The sequence below is a fragment of the Seriola dumerili genome, unplaced genomic scaffold, assembly GCF_002260705.1.
Source record: "Seriola dumerili isolate Sdu_G_001 unplaced genomic scaffold, Sdu_1.0 BDQW01000002.1, whole genome shotgun sequence".
Classification (NCBI taxonomy): Eukaryota; Metazoa; Chordata; class Actinopteri; order Carangiformes; family Carangidae; genus Seriola; species Seriola dumerili.
Genome location: NW_019174257.1, coordinates 9,206,653 through 9,225,978, shown reverse-complemented (window position 1 = coordinate 9,225,978; position 19,326 = coordinate 9,206,653). Strand labels below are relative to the sequence as shown.

General features: G+C 41.1%; 1 protein-coding gene across 1 annotated transcript in view; it reads left to right on the top strand.

The window, feature by feature from the left end:
• Positions 1-3,317: 3,317 nt before the first annotated feature.
• The window catches only part of ror1 (receptor tyrosine kinase like orphan receptor 1), a 40,771-nt gene continuing 24,762 nt past the window's right edge, over positions 3,318-19,326 (top strand). Inside the window, exons 1-5 of the mRNA XM_022765723.1 lie at positions 3,318-3,327; positions 5,048-5,110; positions 11,867-12,157; positions 12,462-12,495; positions 15,996-15,998. Coding sequence (XP_022621444.1) covers positions 3,318-3,327; positions 5,048-5,110; positions 11,867-12,157; positions 12,462-12,495; positions 15,996-15,998 — 401 coding nt within the window. The remainder of the gene's footprint in view (positions 3,328-5,047; positions 5,111-11,866; positions 12,158-12,461; positions 12,496-15,995; positions 15,999-19,326) is intronic.

The window sequence follows — 19,326 nt, the reverse complement described above, 5'->3', positions numbered from 1 at the left end:
GTTGTTGGTAACTGAACGTTTGGGTATATGAAGGGAGAACATGTTCACATAAAAGTTGTAATTACTTTAAGTGAGCATGCAATGGGAAAGTGGGATGAGACAGTGGTTTGTTGCGGAAATGAGAGCATTTTTTATACAGTGGCATCTAAGTTTAAAGTAAAAAAAAAAACTATAGGCAGCGAGCGCACAGTAGAAAAGAAAACGAAATTTGGACGGAAAGGGAGATCCGATTAAGACAAATTTGAGAAGGAAATGATTATCATTCCTGAATTTTCTTCATTTGTGCATATCTATCCCTCACCTCTTTAAGTCAGAAAATATGACACAGTTGCATTATGAAAGTAGTGGGTTTGCTGTTCTTCCAGATAACCTCTGAGTTAGATCAGTTTTCCAGCTAATAGGGGTGGAAGCGAACCTTGGGAGAGGCCCTAATAACAGAGCGGGAGAGCTCATACATCAGGCTCACTCACCACACCAAACACCCTGGCTCCAAACACAGTGCCCCAGACCATATAACAGCATATTAGTTGCTATGCATAACCGCTCAGATTGAACATTTCTGATTTGATTCTGCTTTGCCCACTGAGGCTCCCCCTTTGTCACTTTCTCCTTCACTTTTCTTTGCCTCATTCCTTTCCCTCATTCCCATGCCTTTGGGTTTGAAGTTCTGCACTAATTCCCATATGCTGCTGTCACAGTAAAGTCACACCAAATTCTCAGAGCTTTATAGGGGTTAAGCTCATGTCCCTGCGTGATTTTTATCATCATAAGCCAAATACAGCTGGATGGGGATCAGAGGCTGCTCTCATGGAACTTTCTGTGTGGAGATTTGCTGTCTGGACCTCTCAAAGGATCCTTCATGTCAACCTTTCACTGTATATTTTATTTTGCCATGAGGATGGCAATTGAGTGGCACCCAGTTGCAAATGAAAGAAGAGGTTCCAAAACTTTCAGCTGCATGAAATGTGCCGTATCAGCCAAGAGGGGAAAGTGATACTATAATAAAGGTCGGCAGACATCCAGTTTTGTGATGCGTGTTCACTGCCATACCGAAGTGGCCTGAAGTTAACATATCACTCCTGACGTGCTATGGAAATATGTGCCCGGCTTCATGATCCAGGTTATATTGGTTTTCTTTGAAGGTACCTAAAGGGAAATTACTGTAACATTAGGGTTTTTAACAGTAATCGTTATTCTAATAAAAACCAACAGGCAAAGATGATATCAGTGCACCAATAGTTCTCGGACGCTGATTTGTGGCTGTAAAAATGGAAGCGATGTGAAATGATAGACAACAAGCTGAAGGGTAGCTTGGCTCTTAGCTGAAGAGACAGCACGAAAACACTCTTCGACCAATAAATGAGCTTGATGGTTGTATATGTTATTGACAGCAATTAATATACAAGTAAAAGAATGAACTGAGATTGGCTGTTGGATCTGTGTACATGTTATTGGCTCTCAGTGTTTTAGATGAATTAAAGTGGTAGTATATCTTAGGCTGTTGAGACCTTCCAGATTAAAGCTGTTATCCTACCTGCTATTAAGGAACCATGGTAAAGTTGCTATTTGAAATCATTTAAAATGTGCAGTTGTCATGATAAAATAGCTTTGAATGTTCAATGAAAGTGCATACCTGAATTAAATTAATATAGCTAAATTTCTCTATGATTAATGCATATGTGCATCTGTATTTGTGCAGGCGTGCATATATGTTCTCCATGTACTTGTACTGTCAATGCCCCTCCAAAAGATGGGTGTGAGCATTTCCTGATCTGGTGTCCCAATCTGCATAAACATAGCTCATACTAAACAACAAGGGAGTGTGGTTTGCCCATTTGAAATAACGCATATGACCGTTACAAGAACAATTCATAAGACTATTTCCTGATCCTCCACCTCAATAGTTAAGCTTTTAGTGAAGTGCAGGGAACTAAAACTGCAAGGTTTTGGTCATGGTTAAAAGAAACAAGTGCTGACTGTTGACTGGAGAACAGATGTTAACCGTATGCTCAGTGCGAAGTCAGAGCTTCTGTCAGACACTTTGTACAAGTATGAGTGTCTATACCACCTAGAACCTTAGGAAATCACTGTAAGAGTTTCTTCCTTTATTCTACAATCATCAAAACCAGGGCCTTCGATCCCTTTTACTGACTCATACTGTCAGACGAGGATCTTTATAATACACAGATCCAGTTAACATATGAGGAACCATCAGAATCAGGATCATGATCCAATCAGGGCCCGCAAACCGCAACTGCAAGAACGGCTGATCTAAACTGACACAGGCACCATGAAGGTGCCTATTTTTAGCCCCTTACTAACAAATGGGTGTAATACAATTGCTTCCCTCCATTGCTGAGAAACATTAGAAAGATAATCTCAAAATTACTCAGCAGTTCATCCCCACATATTCCAGATGATTGTCTCAATGAAAGACAAGTAACAGATGTGACCTAAATAGAGGAGAAATAAAATGGAAGAGAAATTGAGAGTTAAGTGTCTATTTGGACAACTGTCTTATCTGGAAAATGTCAATGAAGTCACATGCTATTGTTTTTCCTGAAAAAAACGTATTTCCTAAGAAGATCCAAAAATGTTCCTGAAAATACTACAGGATGCGGCTGTGCCTCCCCCATGTCGATTTTATAAACTTTGGCATGGTACAACTCTCAGTCTTCCCTCCTTATCCCCCTTGTCCTCCGCTCGTATGTCCAGCCCCCTCCATTGAACTCTCACCTGGCTGCGCTTGGCTAGCTTTGTGTTAGTGGAGCTAGTGAGCTGCATTCCCCCCTCTCCTCTGTCTTTTCTTTTCACAGAGCCCTGTGCATCTTAAAGTCTGTCAACCCAGAACGAAGAGAAAATTTAGACTCGCCCTGGGGCCAGCCCTCGCTATAATTCACTGTCATGTTAGAAGCCCTCAGCAACAAACTTGCAAGTCATTTTGGATCCCGTACTGTAGCACAACTCGTGAGCCTGTGAAATAAGTGAAGAGATATAAGAGGATAAAAACATGGCCAGGAGAGATTATGTCATTGTGTGAATGCAATACCAGGTTAGTAAAGAGATAACATAATGAATACACAACTATCTTTATGGTGTATCATGCCCCTCTTGCCGGTCGCTACATATCTTGACCATAACTCTTAGCTGCCAGCCTCATGTTATGAGCCTGTTGCTAAGCCTCCAGACTCCCTCACTAACAGGTGCAGAGGCCCAAAGCGCTGCTCATTAACACAGCTCATTTCACAAGCACCACCACATAGTCTTTACCGTCCTGACACAGCACGTGTGAAACAACACATTATCACCCAATTAGCATGACCCTGTGTCAGACGGCTGGTCCCGTTTGACTGCAGACTTTCTCTCCTCGCACGCCCACAACTGTCACCCTGCACGCCACACACATAACGAGAATGTTTTCAAGTTGTTAATTCAAGAGTGCAAACTGTTTTCAACGCTTATTGAATTGTTTTTCAGCTTATACATACAAACATATTTGAGAGCAGGTCAGGTTTGCAGATGCATTCGTGCGCGCACAGTTGTTTCGTTGCACATGCTTGTGTTTTTGCATGTGCTTGTGACTGTAGGGTGCAAGTCCTTAGTTGGCAAGCAGCCATGTACTCATTCATCATGTTAAACTATCCCTGCCTGCCCCAAAACACACACACACACACACACACACTCAGCCCCAGTGGGTTAGCTTAAAAGGCAGAACTCACTGGTGTGTTGTAGCTGATTGTAACCGTGGGATAAAGTCTGTGCGTTGAGCATTCGTCATTTGTCTGGTGCCCTGAGAATCTGCAAAGATAAAAACCTTTTCAGGCTCCATCCTTGTCGGTCCTGCATGTTTTTAAGTCGTGCACAGGCTTTTTCATTTGTCAGGAATCACCTTATGACCTGTGGCCGTGCACACTGAAGCTCATTTTCTGTCTCCTCTGTGCCGTAATGAAAAGCAGAGGGCTGTTCTGTCGTCAGCTCGTAATAACGCAGCATTAGGTCCACATGGCTCGCTGATAGGCTCATTGTTGTACATTCAAACCTTTGATCTACACTACAAAATGTACAATGCTATCATCAGTGTTGTTTAACATTTAAGATGAGAAACTCAACTCAAAAGAAATGTGTGTTTGTTTCTGTTTGCAGTCTTTTACCTAGAAAAGTGTCTGCTCTGCACCACTCTGTTGATTTATTAAATGATATGATTAAAGCAGAATTAGCCACTATTCAAATGTTTATCTTGTCACTTGACTAGGGGCGTCCCATTGGCCCAAAAGGTCTGGTTGGGACTGTGTCTGTGTTTGTTTGAAGTGATCTCCTGTTCACACACACACACACACACACACACACACAGATGAAGCTTACAGATGTGTTTAGCATTGAGCCCGTACGTTAATTTAAATACTCAGCTCTGATTGGGCATTGGGTTATTTTTTCCTGTTGCCACATGTCCCAAGGGATTTTGCCACGCATTGTTTGTCTCATTCAAGTCTTGTTCAAGTCATATAGAGCATACAGAAGCCATTGACTGTGAAAGTTTCCTTCATTTAGTCTAAATCACTTTAATGCAGTTGAGCGGAGTCAAAAACAGCTGTACTTCTGTTTCACGAGGCAATGACATGGGTTGTTGCTCGTGCACATCAGATGACATTTGCATAAAGTTGAACCTTTCTAAACTTCCCCACTTCACGCCACCTGGTGACTTTTGTTTCTTTGAGCAGCAGAAGACAGCACCAGCATATTTTTTGAGGTTCATTCACCCGTCCACCACGAGGACAGGGATAAAGCTCACAGCTTGATTTGTTTGACGTTTTTTTTTTTTTTTTTTAATGCTCTTCCACATTTACTGTGACCCTTTACTCCATGCTTTCAACCGACACAAAAATATACCAAAACACTTGTTTGTGAATTGTAGGGTTCTCAATCCATCAAGTGAAATGACTTGCTGAACTAGTGACAAGTCCGCCCTGCTATTTCTTTAGGGCCCGACAGTCAGAAACATGCTAATAGTTGTCTTCATTTCCTTTTGTTTTTTTGTTTTTTTTTACAGGGTCTGAGTTTCCCCAAGACCCCAGTGTGCTAGCTACCACTTCATGGAACACCTCTAGTGATGGTAAATGCACACACATAAACACACACTCACAAAAAGCAGGGTTCAGTTTCAACACACACGCCCACACCTCGACAGCCCCTCCTCCCATCAAAACTGTTGAACACATTCAGTGATGTGTTAAAACGTGCACATCCTCTGTGAATGGTCACCTTCAGCCACCCAGACAACACCCATTGTCCCAGCGTAGGCCACTATGGAGGATAATTGATGGAACAAATTACACGTTGATCTACTCAGCATGTGGGAATACAGCCACAGGTGCACCGCATTTCACTCATTTCCACTGACCTACTTTTAGTCCTCTCTTAAGAGAAAGCTACCAGCGGAGCTTCAAAATGAATGTGCTGCTGCTGCTTTTAGTACATCTATCAGTGATTCCATGACATCCACGCTTGTCCTTTTTGTGGCTACTTTTCTCTGTTTTTAGGGATTTACTGAAGCTCGGTAGCTCGCTATGTATGAAGATGACATCCCCACATTTAAAGCTTAGTTCCACATACAAAATTCCCATTGTACACGGCACCAGACCCTTTTGAATTGTTGAACAAATATCACAGGTCTGGAACCAAGCAACACCAGAGTATCTCCCTTGACCGCTTTGATTTTCAACATAATTATACACGACGACACTCGATGGGGTTACTAGTGTTGATATTAAGAATCATTGGATGGAATCATTGTTGTGTTTGTTTCTGTTTCTTGCATCTTGCAGACGCATAAATAATCTGTCTCAGCGAGTTTGTTTTTTGTACATGCTGAGACCTGATGACTTGCAGATGATACTGCACTGGACTGATATGCTCAAGATCTCCTGAAGTTCTAGCAATGATCTCTACATTTGACAGGCCTGTAAAATAAACCTCTCTACAAGTCACATGCATTCCACCTGGTCTACCCCCCCCCCCCCCCCCCAAAAAAAAAAATACGTGTGGGATGCAATATGGAGATGAAAATGTCTCAATGCTGCTTGGTTCTCAAGCATAGACTTATTCCTTCCCTTCCTTGATTAATAAGGATTCTTTCCAGTTTATTAAAATTATTTATTTTGTGGTGAGGATGGTCACGTCTTCTGGAGCTGCACAGGTTTAGATCAGCCGATCCTGACAGTGGAGGCATTTAAAACGGCTGGTCTTCAGTCAGCACCGCAGGAACATCTGAGTCAGATACTCATAATTTTCTGGATATTTTCTCAACACCGTTGCCCGGAGTTATCAGTCAAATCTTGCCCCCCTCTCCTCAGTTTCCCCTGGGTTTGGAGAGCCAACATCCGCCTAATCCCCCACGAAGACACCCTGACTTGGAAGATCTTCAGCATAAGACTTAATTGATATTGACCTTTATTTTTGCTCTCTCATTTTGCCTGGTTTTCTTAATTCATCTCTTGCAAAGCCAGCTCTCCCACAACATCCATCCTACAAGAAATTCTGTGTACACAAAAGCATTGTTAAACACACGGGCAAGAATGAGGACAGTAGTTTCTGGGCATGATTGAGCAGTTAAGTCAAGATAATAGTTATGGTGACCAATCAAGAATGTTTAAAAAGTCATAAATACAATGAGGAGTACTTCCAAACAAATCATAGAGACAGCTTTATTTTTCCACAACATCATGAAATATGAAAATCTACAAAGGCTGTGCATGTGTGCATGCACGCAAACCATGTGTTCAAAGTAGTGTATCTGTGTGTGTGTCTGTGTGTGTGTGTGTGTGTGTGTGTCATTTTGAGCTCAGCCCCATGACGAACATCTGTTTCTTATCTGATGGATGGATGGTGATTGCACCACTTGTTTTGTCTGCAGGCAGGGAATGGTTTTGATTGACCAAGCAGACAGCATTCAGGTAGCGTGGCTCTATCAGTATGCATCAGTAGCAGGAAGTTATCATGCTGAAAGAGGCTCATTATTGGGCTAAAATCAGGGGTGATGATAGTTTACTGAACTCATTTTCCCTCTGGCTTTCCTTCATTCTCCCTTTCTTTTTCACTGTTTCATTCTGTACAGTTTTTTTCTTCTCTTACTTCCTTTCCTCTTTCTCTCTCTCTGTTGGAGAGTGACCCAACTTTAATGAAATTCACCTTTAACCATAGCTGGCAGTGCTACAGTCCCAGCTCCTCAGTGTATCTGCTGAGTATGTTTAGTTAGCTGTGCAGCCACTCAGGTTTCTGAGCCCGTGTCTTGCTGAGAACGGCCTGCCTAGCACAGCTTTACTGCCGTGTATGTTATTGAATATAGACATACATTCACATATAGAATACAGCGTTGCTGGTGAAATGAGAAGGTGTAGTGTAACGTGGCTCGTTTTGAGCATGGATAATTTGTGTGTGTTGCGGTCGTGTGGGTGTGCGTGTGTTTACGTTTGGATGCTTGCGTGTGAGTGTTTGATTGTACAAAACCTCTGCGAGAAAATGCAGGCTGATGACAGGGCACCGTTTAGTCGCCTGCCACATTAAAGGGACAGTCCGCAGCGAGGGCTTGAGTTTCACAGTGCTCCTGGTGCCAAATACCACAACACTCACCGCGAGACAATTACGTACAGAGTGGCTTTGTTACACAGACATTGGCAGGACATCTTTGCAGTTAAATCACTCATTGCTCTCTTTCCCCTCTTCACTTCTCATCATCTCCTCTTGTCTCTTCTTTCCCAATCTGCTGCTTTATTCTGACTTATTATAACAGCTAATGAAGTGTGCAGGCACACAACCCCAAAAACCATTTTCTTTTCCATCAACTCAACTAATGAGATGGTGATAAAGTGACTCAGTTTGTGTGACCTTCTTGCCTTTGGCAAAACACACGTGTCTTTTAAGAGCAGGTCTGTTTAATATTCAGTTTATGAGGTAATATACAGTATGAAGTACTCTTTTGATTTTAGAAGATATAGTCAGACTCAACAGGCACATTAAGGCAGTGAAGTGTTTGGTCAGCATGTAAGAAGGATTCAGTCCGCTACACTCATGACAGTGTGTAGGCAATGACTTTGTGTTGATAGTTGGGGGACAAATCATAATTAAAACACACACCTACACACAGAAGTAAGCTTGGACTTACTGTCATGTACTCTTTCAATAGATAAATGTGTCAGCCAGTAGGAATGACCTTAGTGTGTGGTACAACAACTCTGTGATTGGTACCAGCATGGGTATGATGAGTGCGGATGTTTCAGTGTGAGTACTGACTGTGAGTGTTGCAACATTATTCCTATCAGAGTTTGCGTGATCTGAGTCACACATTACACACACCGAGAACCGACCTAAAACCATGTAACTCCAAAAGGAAGAGCAGTAAGCAGTAAATCAGACAACAAATATTCATGATTCTACTGATGAATGCCACTTATACTGAGACTAGTTGCTTATTAAATAACACTGAGAGAAATGGTAATCATAGCAGTAAAATAGATAATTAACCTTTCACATTTCATTCACTTAAATACATTGAGCCACGTGGTTTTAAATATATCTGAACTCAGCCACACATTAGGGAATAGATAAAAGCAATGGTGTAATGATCATATTCTAATGGAAATAGAGGTTTTCTAAGCTGTGCCCATGATCTGAGAAAATTCTCCCACCTCTTAGACAGATAAAACTCTATGAGAAGCCAATCAGAGGTCTAAAGCTTTGTTATCAAGCGTACAATAAGAATTCATGAAAATTTTAGATTCTAGACTGGGAACATACATAGAGATGTGAAAGTTCAGTTTTGTGAGGAGTTTGGGTTGAGTTAAGTTAATGTGACAAATTCAGAAAATACCACGCAGCAAAAATTAGACAAAAGTATCGTTACTGTTTGTTAAACTAGAGCTAATGCTCGATACAGAAGAAACATAGTCCATCCCGGTGTTCTTTCAGTTGTCTCATGACATTTAAAGTGATTACAACTAGTAACATAATCAGACAGATTAAATTGAAAAGCAAAGCAAAACAAAAAAGTGGCAAAACAGTTGAATAAACAAGTTATGAAAAGAAACAAGTGAGACAAATTAACTGAAGACACCGCCGCTCTCAATGTCATCCAGTCACGCACTCATACAGCCCCCTTTCGTCACAGCGTGCGTCTTCGTTTATGATCATATCAGAGTTTGACCTGGCTATCAATTGTGTACAATCCTTTCTGTTACAGCAGCCATTACATTATATTATCAAATTTTCCCTTGATAATCCATTTACAAGGCTTGTTAAAGCAAACAGAGAACACAAGGATCTGTGTCTGGGCATTATCACAGATCAAAGTATGTGTGTCTGTGTCCGTGTCTGTGTGTGTGTGTGTGTGTGTGTGTGTGTGTGTGTGTGTGTGTGTGTGTCTGTGTTGCTGGCTGGATAGAAAGACCTCCAGGCTTTGCAGAAGGTCAGTCATACGACAACAAAGTGCCTAGCTTATATATGGTGTGTATATGATGTAATGCAAGAGGATCTCTCCCCCACACACACACCTAAGTGAGATATGTTTTTTTATGTCTACAGTTGTAGCACGTGCTTGGGCAAGTGAGTGGAGGAGTAAGTAGATGGCGAGAGACAGGAAGGAGTAAAGGAGGAGAATCTTAAGTGGAGGAGATGGATGGATGATTTTATGTAGTTTTTAAATATTGACCTGATCTTCTACATTGACTTGCTGGAGGTTTTGTCCTGACTGCATATGAAATGTGGAGAGACAGAACTGTACAAATAAGGGAGGCCATTGTGTGTGTAGAGAGAGGAGGACAGATAAAAAGTGGGTGAGAAGGGGGAGAAGTGAGGGGAGAGTGGTGGTGGTGGTGTGGTCGATGGTGAGAGTCTCCTCATATTGTCATACACTTGTTAGTACCACATTGCTATGTTAAGCCTGGGGCTTTAGGGAGTATGGTGGATGGACACACACACACACACACACACACACACACAGGCTGTTAACCAAGACAAATGTGCCCACTTCTCTTTTTAGCAGACACATCGTAGGCACTCATTTCATTGCACTTCATGACAATATGTTCACTGCTGGCATCAGATGGGCTGTACATATAACCACAAGGGTTGCTATGGTGACAAGAGAGTACCAAGTAAGGGCACCAGCATGCTCCAACCTGAAGTGTTGGCAAGAATTAATGCAGTTTCTCTGGATTAGTTGTGAGAACTTAATGATCAGATTTAGAGTCACTGTTAGGACGCCAGTTCAAACTAAATAAAACTTTGACCCAAACGTATCAGCTTTCTTGCAGAGAGATGCATGTTCAATGGTCTTTCTGTGCCCAAAATCTGACTTCTCAGGCCAGTAAGGCAGCACTTACTATATGGTGTATCCTGGGATTCCTCTCAGGCCAGTAGACCTGACAGGCCTAACTCAGGGCACAAACACTCTCTGCACAGACGGCTTCATACCAGCTATTCCAGGAATCAATAAAAAATTTTTGTCAGGATTATCCAGAATTATATTAATACGTTTTTCCTGCTGACTTACAATATTTTTTACGTAACTATACCGTAATGAACAACAGAGGATAAACTGATATATTAGGAGAAAGCAAGAGAGAGAGCAGCTTGGGGAAGACAGCAATGTCCTTGTAGGGAAAACCCAGTTTGGGAACAAGACCTGGTTACTGTGAAGTGTTTTGGTGCTGATGTGTTAATCGTCCGACAACCCTCAACCTCTAAAGCCACATTCCTGACATCTTTCCGGGTCTGTCTTGTGATTTCATCAGACAGATGTCTCATACAGTACCAGTATTGTACTTAAAAGTGTGTCCAAACTTTTGACTGGCCAGGAATATTAAAAGTTATGTTGTTCAGTGCAGAGATGGTCTAACTAATTAATTTACATGGCATAGTAAAGATTTAAATGTGTGGTATTCCCTGCATATGTAAGTGCGTGCCTCTATTTTGACTTCTCAACCTCTCTATTCACACACACTGAAGTTCATCTGACTAGTATTTGAGATTCCCCTCTATGTGCTTTTCCTTCTTTGTTTGTTTTGGCCAGTTTGTGTAACCAGGAGCATTTCTGCATACCTAAGATGGGTTTTGGGGTTGAGGGAACTTTCCAGAGGTATTTCATGACATTAACACTAATGTTTTTCCTGCACATTAAACTCTTAGGTGGCCCTCCAGATTGTTTTTTTCCTGACCACCTCGAGGAAAAATGTGGTCCTGGAGATAATCATGCAAAAATGTTTTGCTGTTTCTTTTCCAACACCTTCTGAACACAGCAGCCTCACACTGTGGTATTACAATGAGTTTAGATAACCTTATTTTTTCTCCTTAAGGTTGTTTGGTCTTTTTCCTTTTCAAAGTTTTCACCCAACACACAGGTGGTGTTGCCTCATGAGATCATGCACAGGCCGGGGAAAACCCTCTGGCATCATACGGCCATGATGAAAAGTGAAATTAGGTGTCACCACAGTGGCAACCACAAAATAACTTGCAAAACCAGGCTTTGAATATGTGTGCCTGAAAATACTGAGTTGTTTCACCACTGTTCTTTCATACAGCAGCATGTGTTTTTTCGAAAATATCTGGCACTGATGTAGTACAGTAAGTGTTGTTTGATTTATGTCGTAGTTCTTGGCCTTGTGTAATACAATGTCTTCCCTCTCTTGTTGTCTGTTTCCCTCTCAATCATCTCTCTCCTGATGTTTCTTCTCCCTTGGCCCATTTTTCATATTTTTTCTTCGAATTCTCTTCATCCTCTCATTCATGCTCTATCCCTTTATCTGCTCCCCTTCCTATTCTCTTCTCCATTTATGTCACTCATATTCTTTTATTTCATCTCTATCGTGTCTTCCAGGGCCCTTCTTTATCCGTCTTGAAGCTCCCTTGAACAACATCACCACCTCTCTGGGCCAAACCGCCGAGCTCTTCTGTCGTGTGTCTGGGAACCCACCGCCCACTGTGCGCTGGCTGAAGAATGACGCCCCCGTCGTGCAGGAGCCGCGGCGTATCTCCTATAGGTCCACGCCATACGGGTCACGCCTCCGCATCCGCAACCTGGACACCACCGACACGGGCTACTTCCAGTGTGTGGCCACTAACACCCAGGGCACCGTGTCCACAACAGGCGTGCTTTTTGTCAAATTCGGTAAGATGAGTTAGACTACTGACAGTTGCATTTGATCTAAAGTTGCAAAGACAAAGCTTTTAAAGATGTCTGGTGTGCAGATGTCACAATAAAGTGGCTCTGTGACGAGTATTTTACGTACTTTTTGTGACAAACAATAACATTTTTTTTCTCTAGTGATCTTTTCCCACTAGAGCTCTGGCTCCTTCTAGCAACACTCGTCTCAACTGATTCTTGCTTGTAGCTGGCAGCGCGCACACAGAAAAATCTGGGAGCAATATTATTTATCCTGTTGTAAAAAAAATCCCCTTGTCTTCTTTTCCAGATCCACTCCCTACACCTCTGCCAGGAAGGCCAACGTAAGTTTCTCTTCCTCTATCCATTTTTCTCTCTATCACTCTATTTATGCTTTACTTACCACAATGCAACGCAGGGGACTGTTTCACAAAAGTGATTTGTAAGCACTGCTCAGACATAGAATTGCAAATGGTATCGGGATCTCATTTCAGAAATGATTGTCGCTTGAGAATTGCAGATCGATTTTTGTGTCATGCAAGCATCACAAGTATGTTGTCTGTTTTGAATAGCGAAACACCAAAATCAAAGCTCGCCATTTGCAAATTTAGTGAAATGTCACCATAGATCACGCAAAGAGGGAGAAAGATGATACAATAATCATTTGTGGGTCTGTTTTATATATGTAAGAACAAATTTCACAATAGACAATACAAATGCCATGAAAGAAATAGATTAAAGAGCCTTGAACATATCCAACATCGTCCCCACAGTTTGCTGACATACTAATTTGTCATCTGGACCATGCCGCATTATTTTGTATCTTATACTTCCCCTAGTAATTGATTGCAAAGAGCCAACCTAAAAAGTCCCATACAGCATGTTCATTGGATAATCACTCACATTACAAAAAGGCCTGGCCTCTAGTTTCCGTATCATTGATACAGTCTCAGTGTAGCTGAATGAATATTTAATATTAGCCTTTAAATCCCCATCACTCGCTCTGATGTTTTATGCTGCTGTTTCTGCCCAATCATTACAGCTCACGTGGTTCACATCTGAATACAGACTGTGTGCGGTTGGAATGTGGACCATGTGGCTCTGTTTGCCAATCACAAACCAGAGTCTAAAGCATATGGGATCTTTAACACACTGATCCTCGTAGTATTGGTGGAATCGAGTTAATTTACTTTCAGACAACTCTAATCAGACTCAAAATGCTAAAAAATTCATAAACTGTGCCATTCATTTATTTTAAGGGCAATAATGAGGAATTCATCTGATTCCAGGGCTGTAATGAATTTATTATAATTAAGAGTGAATGTTCTATGTCTGTTTCTGTGAGTTTAGTTGATTAACTGTCTGTGTGGTTGCTGTTATATGACGTGCAATTAGCTGCCAGCTGTCTGAACATATAGCAAAAGAAACCTCAGCCCTGATCTCTTAACATGAACACACACATATCAAATTAAGGGTCTCAAGAGCAGCAAATAAAACTGAACGATAGAAAATATTTTAAGAAAGTATCTGAATTACCCTCTACTAAAACATTCCCATGGTCTTGTCCGTAGTGATGCTGTTGCCCGAATCAAAATTTAGTTTGAGCCTGGCGAGCTTCCTCTGCTTTGTTTTGACGTCTCCTCAGTGTTATGGGATAAAACTCTATGAACTTTCTCAGCTCGTTTGATTCTCGCAGGATCAAAGGAGTTAAGCTGGATGATTTTTCCCCAATGACATTATGGCAAGGCTCGCTGCCATGTTCCATGCGGCGTTCTGTGAATCAAAACTGCTGGCACAAGGTGGATATCAGACACTTACTAAATCCACTCACACGCTGGGACGAGCGCATGCACAGTCATACACATGTGCGCACATCCGCGCGTACGCAGGCTCGCTCTCAAACATCTGTTTCTGCCATTCCTTTGTTTACATGTTTTTGATTTTTTCCTGTGCAACTTAAATTAAAGCTCGTTTCGGAGAGGAGACAGTTGGCTCACAAAGAAATCACAGTGCAATTTCATGAGGGAAAAATCAATAAAAGAAATTTAATCGATTTGGCCTCACAATAGAGACGTGCAAATATTTGAAATAAACTAATGGAGAATTAAATCAGGAAGATGTGATTTTGGCTTCAAGTTATATGTTGAGATAAGAGATTATCAGGATGACATTGCAACGCTGTCACTTATTATGATGGTTTTTTTTTTTAATTCAATTTCTCATATCTAGAGGATGATATTGCAGTAAATTAGATAACAGATAATTAAATTAACTTCTCAACTCCTTATCTGGACAGTTTGAAGTCTGTATTATATACTGTACGTGCACACATATAACATTTTCTGTGGATTTATTTGTCCAGTGAAAACTTTTTTTTTACATCTTGTATCTTTTCAGGAATAAAAAAAGTTTTGTGCTCTAGCATCACCATGTTGCATGTTGTGAGGTAATTTTGAGGCTCTAGAGGCTTATAAAAGTCTTCAAAGACTCAACTAGTGATGACATAACCTACAATGAAAATCACCATGATGAAGATATTCAATCATTTTTTCTTTGGCTACAAGTCGATTAAATCCTAGAAGAGCTTTTTGCATCATCTTGCTTTAATGTGACGATCTCAAAGATTCAAACTCAGCTTTCACACACCACACGGTACATTACGATTTGCAAGTTCAAATAAATTAACTTCTCCTTGTGTCATTTATTATTTTTCCCTGCCAACTTGTAAAGGAAAGTGTTTCAGTCAAGCAAAGACCAGCATGCAATCTTGAGTCTCATTACAGTCATTACAGACTTCATTTAAATAGACAGGGGCCTCCTTTGACGGCGGTGGAGCTGCGGTGGTGGTGGGTAGATCGTCACTGCTGCTCATCATTAGTGTCACGGCCAACTTATTAGCTGTAAAGTTAGGGTGGCAGCCGTCAAGAAGACAAGGTCACCTAATGATGACACATGATGACCTGTGTCTGCTTACCTCATAACGCAGCTGTTCGAATGTCAAAACTTCTGCTTCTTCTGCTTCTCAAAGTTTTTGGAAACACATCTGGCTCTGAAACTTGTCGGTTTAAATGAAATATATTCATTTGCATTCCACTACTTTTTTTTTTTTCTTTTTTTACCTCCAAGCTAGCGAGCTCAGTGACTTCCGTTTTTTTGGGATAAATTAGCCACAAATATTACTCGCAAATTTGGGGAAAAATTTCTCGCCACCCACCTTGTTGAACCTGAACATAACATGAACTTCATATCCTCTGTGTTGTCTTTGCTTCGGTCTGTGCTCTGATTTCCATCCCCTCCACGTTGGCCTTAAGTATACACTCTGTGGTGTGCGGGACATTACAGTGTGTGTGTGTTCGTATATATATCCTCAGGGTTGGGTTTTTGAGAGTAGCCACAGGCAAACTCAAAGCTGACAGCCTCGATGTTTCAACTGAAATCCAGGTAGCTTGTGTCCGATATAACTACCTGAGACCAGAACAGAGAAGTACAGCAGATCAGAAATACAGTAAGGAGGAGACGTGAGGATGGTCTGAGATGAACAGAGGAAGAGGGAAGAGATGGTGGAAAGTTTGAAGCATGAACTTTTCCTTAAGCGCAGATATTTTTAGAAGTCCTTCCTTCCAGTGCTGTCTTTGAAAGCGCGTCCAGGTTCAAGTCATTCAAGACAAGTTTATAAGTCAGGTCTCACATCTGTCAGAGCAAGTGTCAAGTCCTCGAAGGCAAGTCTGAGTCACGTTACAAGCATATTACAAATTAAATGTCAGGTCAAGACAGGTCTCTGGTGTTAAAATGACACAGCGGAATTTTAATGTCAAACCTGTGATTAGTGTTTCACGTAGTTGAGACCGTGTCCTTTCAATATAGAGGCCAAATAATTAAATGGCTGTGCAGGGTCTATCTGTTGCTGTCCTGATCGACGCCACAGACAGTGGGAAGCAGCTAGTCTGGCTCTGTCTAATGGCAAGGAAATCCATCCACCGGCACTTCTGAAGCTCACTAATTAACACAATGTAGCTTATTTGTTTAGTCCATACAAAAAAAACAAAGAGTAAAAGTCACATTCTGGTTTTATGGGTGTGTGTCTGTGTGTGTGTGTGTGTGTGTGTGTGTGTGTGTGTGTGTGTGTGTGTGTGTGTGCCGTACTGTTAGGCAAAACACTGTTCCTTTAAGTCAAATACCACATCCCTTTTTTTGTTTGGCTTAAGTTCTAGAGTTTTGCGTCGACATCTCGGATGCAAATTAATTTCCAATCCAAAGTTTGTCAGTTTGCCAGTCGTTGTTACTAAATAAGAAACATTAGTGCACCGCCTCTAAATAGTGCCCATGCTCCTCCTCTACGTTCTCCTCCCTCCATCTTCCTCCTCCCTCCCTCACCTCCCCTCTTTGGAGATGTTTTCATAGAGCCAGAACAAACATAGGGTGAGGGGAAAAAGTCTCGCCTGCCAAAATCAGACCCCCGACTTTCTCCATCTCTCTTTCTCTCTTTCTCTCTCTCTCTCCATCTCTCTCTCTCTCTCTCTCTCTGTGCGCTGCCACACTTCTTTCATTTGCAGGAAAAAAAAAAGAGCACGATGGAGACGGCGGGAGGGTGAAAGGAGTGAAAGAAAAACAGTGTTAGCAGAGTGGGAGGAGGATGGTACCATTAACACTCCGGGTTGCATGTTGTTCTTTGATTCCCGGGTTCTGCGGGGTCGGCAGCATTCAGGTGTGATTAGCAGTGTGAGCCGACGGGAGGTTTAGCTGTAAGCTCAGATCAGAGGCAGTTAATAACTCCTAACCCTAACCGTCCTCACACTGAGGCCGGCGTGCAAACTGCCAGCGCTATGACAGTGGAGGCTAAAAGTGTCCTTGATGCGATTATATTCTCTTTTCTTTTTGCCTTTATTTTTTTTTACAATCAATGGGTTCTATTTAGATGCATGTTAGATAGGTGGGATTGAAACTGAACTGTGAATGACTTTTATTAGTTCTTTCTTTCCTTTCGTTCTTTCTTAGAGGCATTTGAATGAGGAAAAAATTGATCACAGAAAATTAATGAAAAAGTTGGAAACCAAAGACATAGTTCAGGGATTAATTAAAATATAGTGAGAATGATATAAAAAACATGTTTACTGAGAATGGATTTTCCTCTTAAATACTTATATTGTCATATTAGTTTTATCATAGTTCTTCAATGACGTATTGCTTGCATGTTGGTGGAGGGTAAGGCATGACACATGGCCTACATATACAAGCTTTCTTGAGTTGGTATTTTGCATTGTGAGCATTGTTTAAGTGACTATAATCAATGTGTTCACAATAATGATGTCTCAAATGACTGTGAGTAATGTGAAACTTAATGCTTGTATTGTCCAACCCACAGAGAATTATTCTCAACTCTGCATTTCCCCTCAGCTCTATGGAGCTTCAGCGTCTTTCAGCTCATTGTTTTGGTTTTTGGTTTTCAGCAGCAGCAGGTAGTTGTTCTGGAAAAAAAAAACCCCAGTGTATGCTGCCTCCAGCACCAAACAATAGACAGACAAAGTTAGCAACTAGCTGGTGATCATAGTGGAGCATTTTGCAGCTAAAGAGCCACATATTTCCCTCAGGAGTTCATAGAGACCAAAAACAGAGCTAGAAGAGAGCAAATGCTGGACTTACATTCATCAGGGGGCCAGAATCAGGACCCCAAATCAGTGCTAGTATTGGTTTGTGTCTGCTGGATGTCTAAATAAGAAACATCAAATTAAAAGGTGGCAATATGTCAGTGTTGTCTTTGCAGCTTGTTTCTGCTGCTCCCAACTGACCAAAGGATCAGTTATAACTGTTTTAATTTCATTTTTTTCATAATTTCCTGTACGGTTTCTGAAAACCAGCGGCTTCTACATTTTCTGAAAATGTTGACTTTCTGGATATAGAAGTGTTTAATCCGACAGCAGCGATAAACAGACTATGCGACATGGCCGCTGATCCCAGAGTTTCTGTCTGTGTTTATAATAGAAGGGTTTTCTCTCTGTTTGAAAAGATTAATACCACTACACCCTGGCTGTCAAGGCTGTTTAAATTTCTCAAAACTTTCCCCACCACTTTTCTTTCAGCACAGGCAAAAAAAAGCAATTACAAAAATAGCTGGGTTTTTTTTTTTTTTTTTTCTCCCTCCGCTGTGCCTTTCTGCTCTCTCTTCCTGTCCACTCTGTACTGGAGAATGAAGGAGAGACAGGTTTAACAAAGAACAGATTCTCTCTGGCCTGTTTTTTCTGTCGTCGTTTTCGTTTAACCTTTCTGCTCCTTGCTTATCTTTACAACTGTCATTTTGCTTCAGCGTTTTCCCCTTTTTGAAAAATGGATGTTCGATCATATTTGATGGAAGATGCGCTCCGCTGATCCTTTTATTTTCCTTCAAACACCAACAGAGCTTATTTGAACAGTGTTTCACTGTCATATGTCAACTGAAACCAGTAGAGCCAACAATCACATGCTTGAAAGCACTGGTTTGTTAATGATTGCATTTTTGTGTCCATATACAAGTTTATATGGACATGTATAGTTACATCTATGTAATACAATAAGGATTTTATTGTAAGTTTGTAATTGATTTGACAGTAGAGATCTTGTTTGTGTGTAACTTGATGACTCAGAATGATACTATAATTAGGTGTGTTTAACTGTAATACAGTACAAACACAGAAACTTGTGTGTGTATTTTCTACATTTTGTGTTGTGTGTGTGTGTGTGTATCACCCACAGCAGTGCAGGGGTTGATTGACAAATTAGTTTAAGAAAGCCGTTTCCAAAATGTGTAATGACTTGAAGGTGTCACACTAAGTTGATCTTGAAACTTGCTCAAACTCGCTCTAAAATACGTGTGTACTGTAATCTCTTTTCTGTTCTAACGCAGCTGTTGTGAAACGCTTGTACTTACAATGTCATGTGTAATTAACACATGATTTATTAAGACAGCAAGTAATTACACGATCATTGCCAGGGACTGCTTCTTCTTTTGTTCTGTTCTGCAAGTAAAGGAGGATCAAAAGATGCTGTTTTATCTGGTAAACATCAGCAAAGCATCCAGAAATCCTCCTTAATGAAGTAACAACATGTCACGGCATTTACTTAAGATGCAATTAAGATCTTAAAAGAGATAATTATTTCTCGAATATATTGCAAACATTTTGCTCTCAGCTATATCTTGCGTT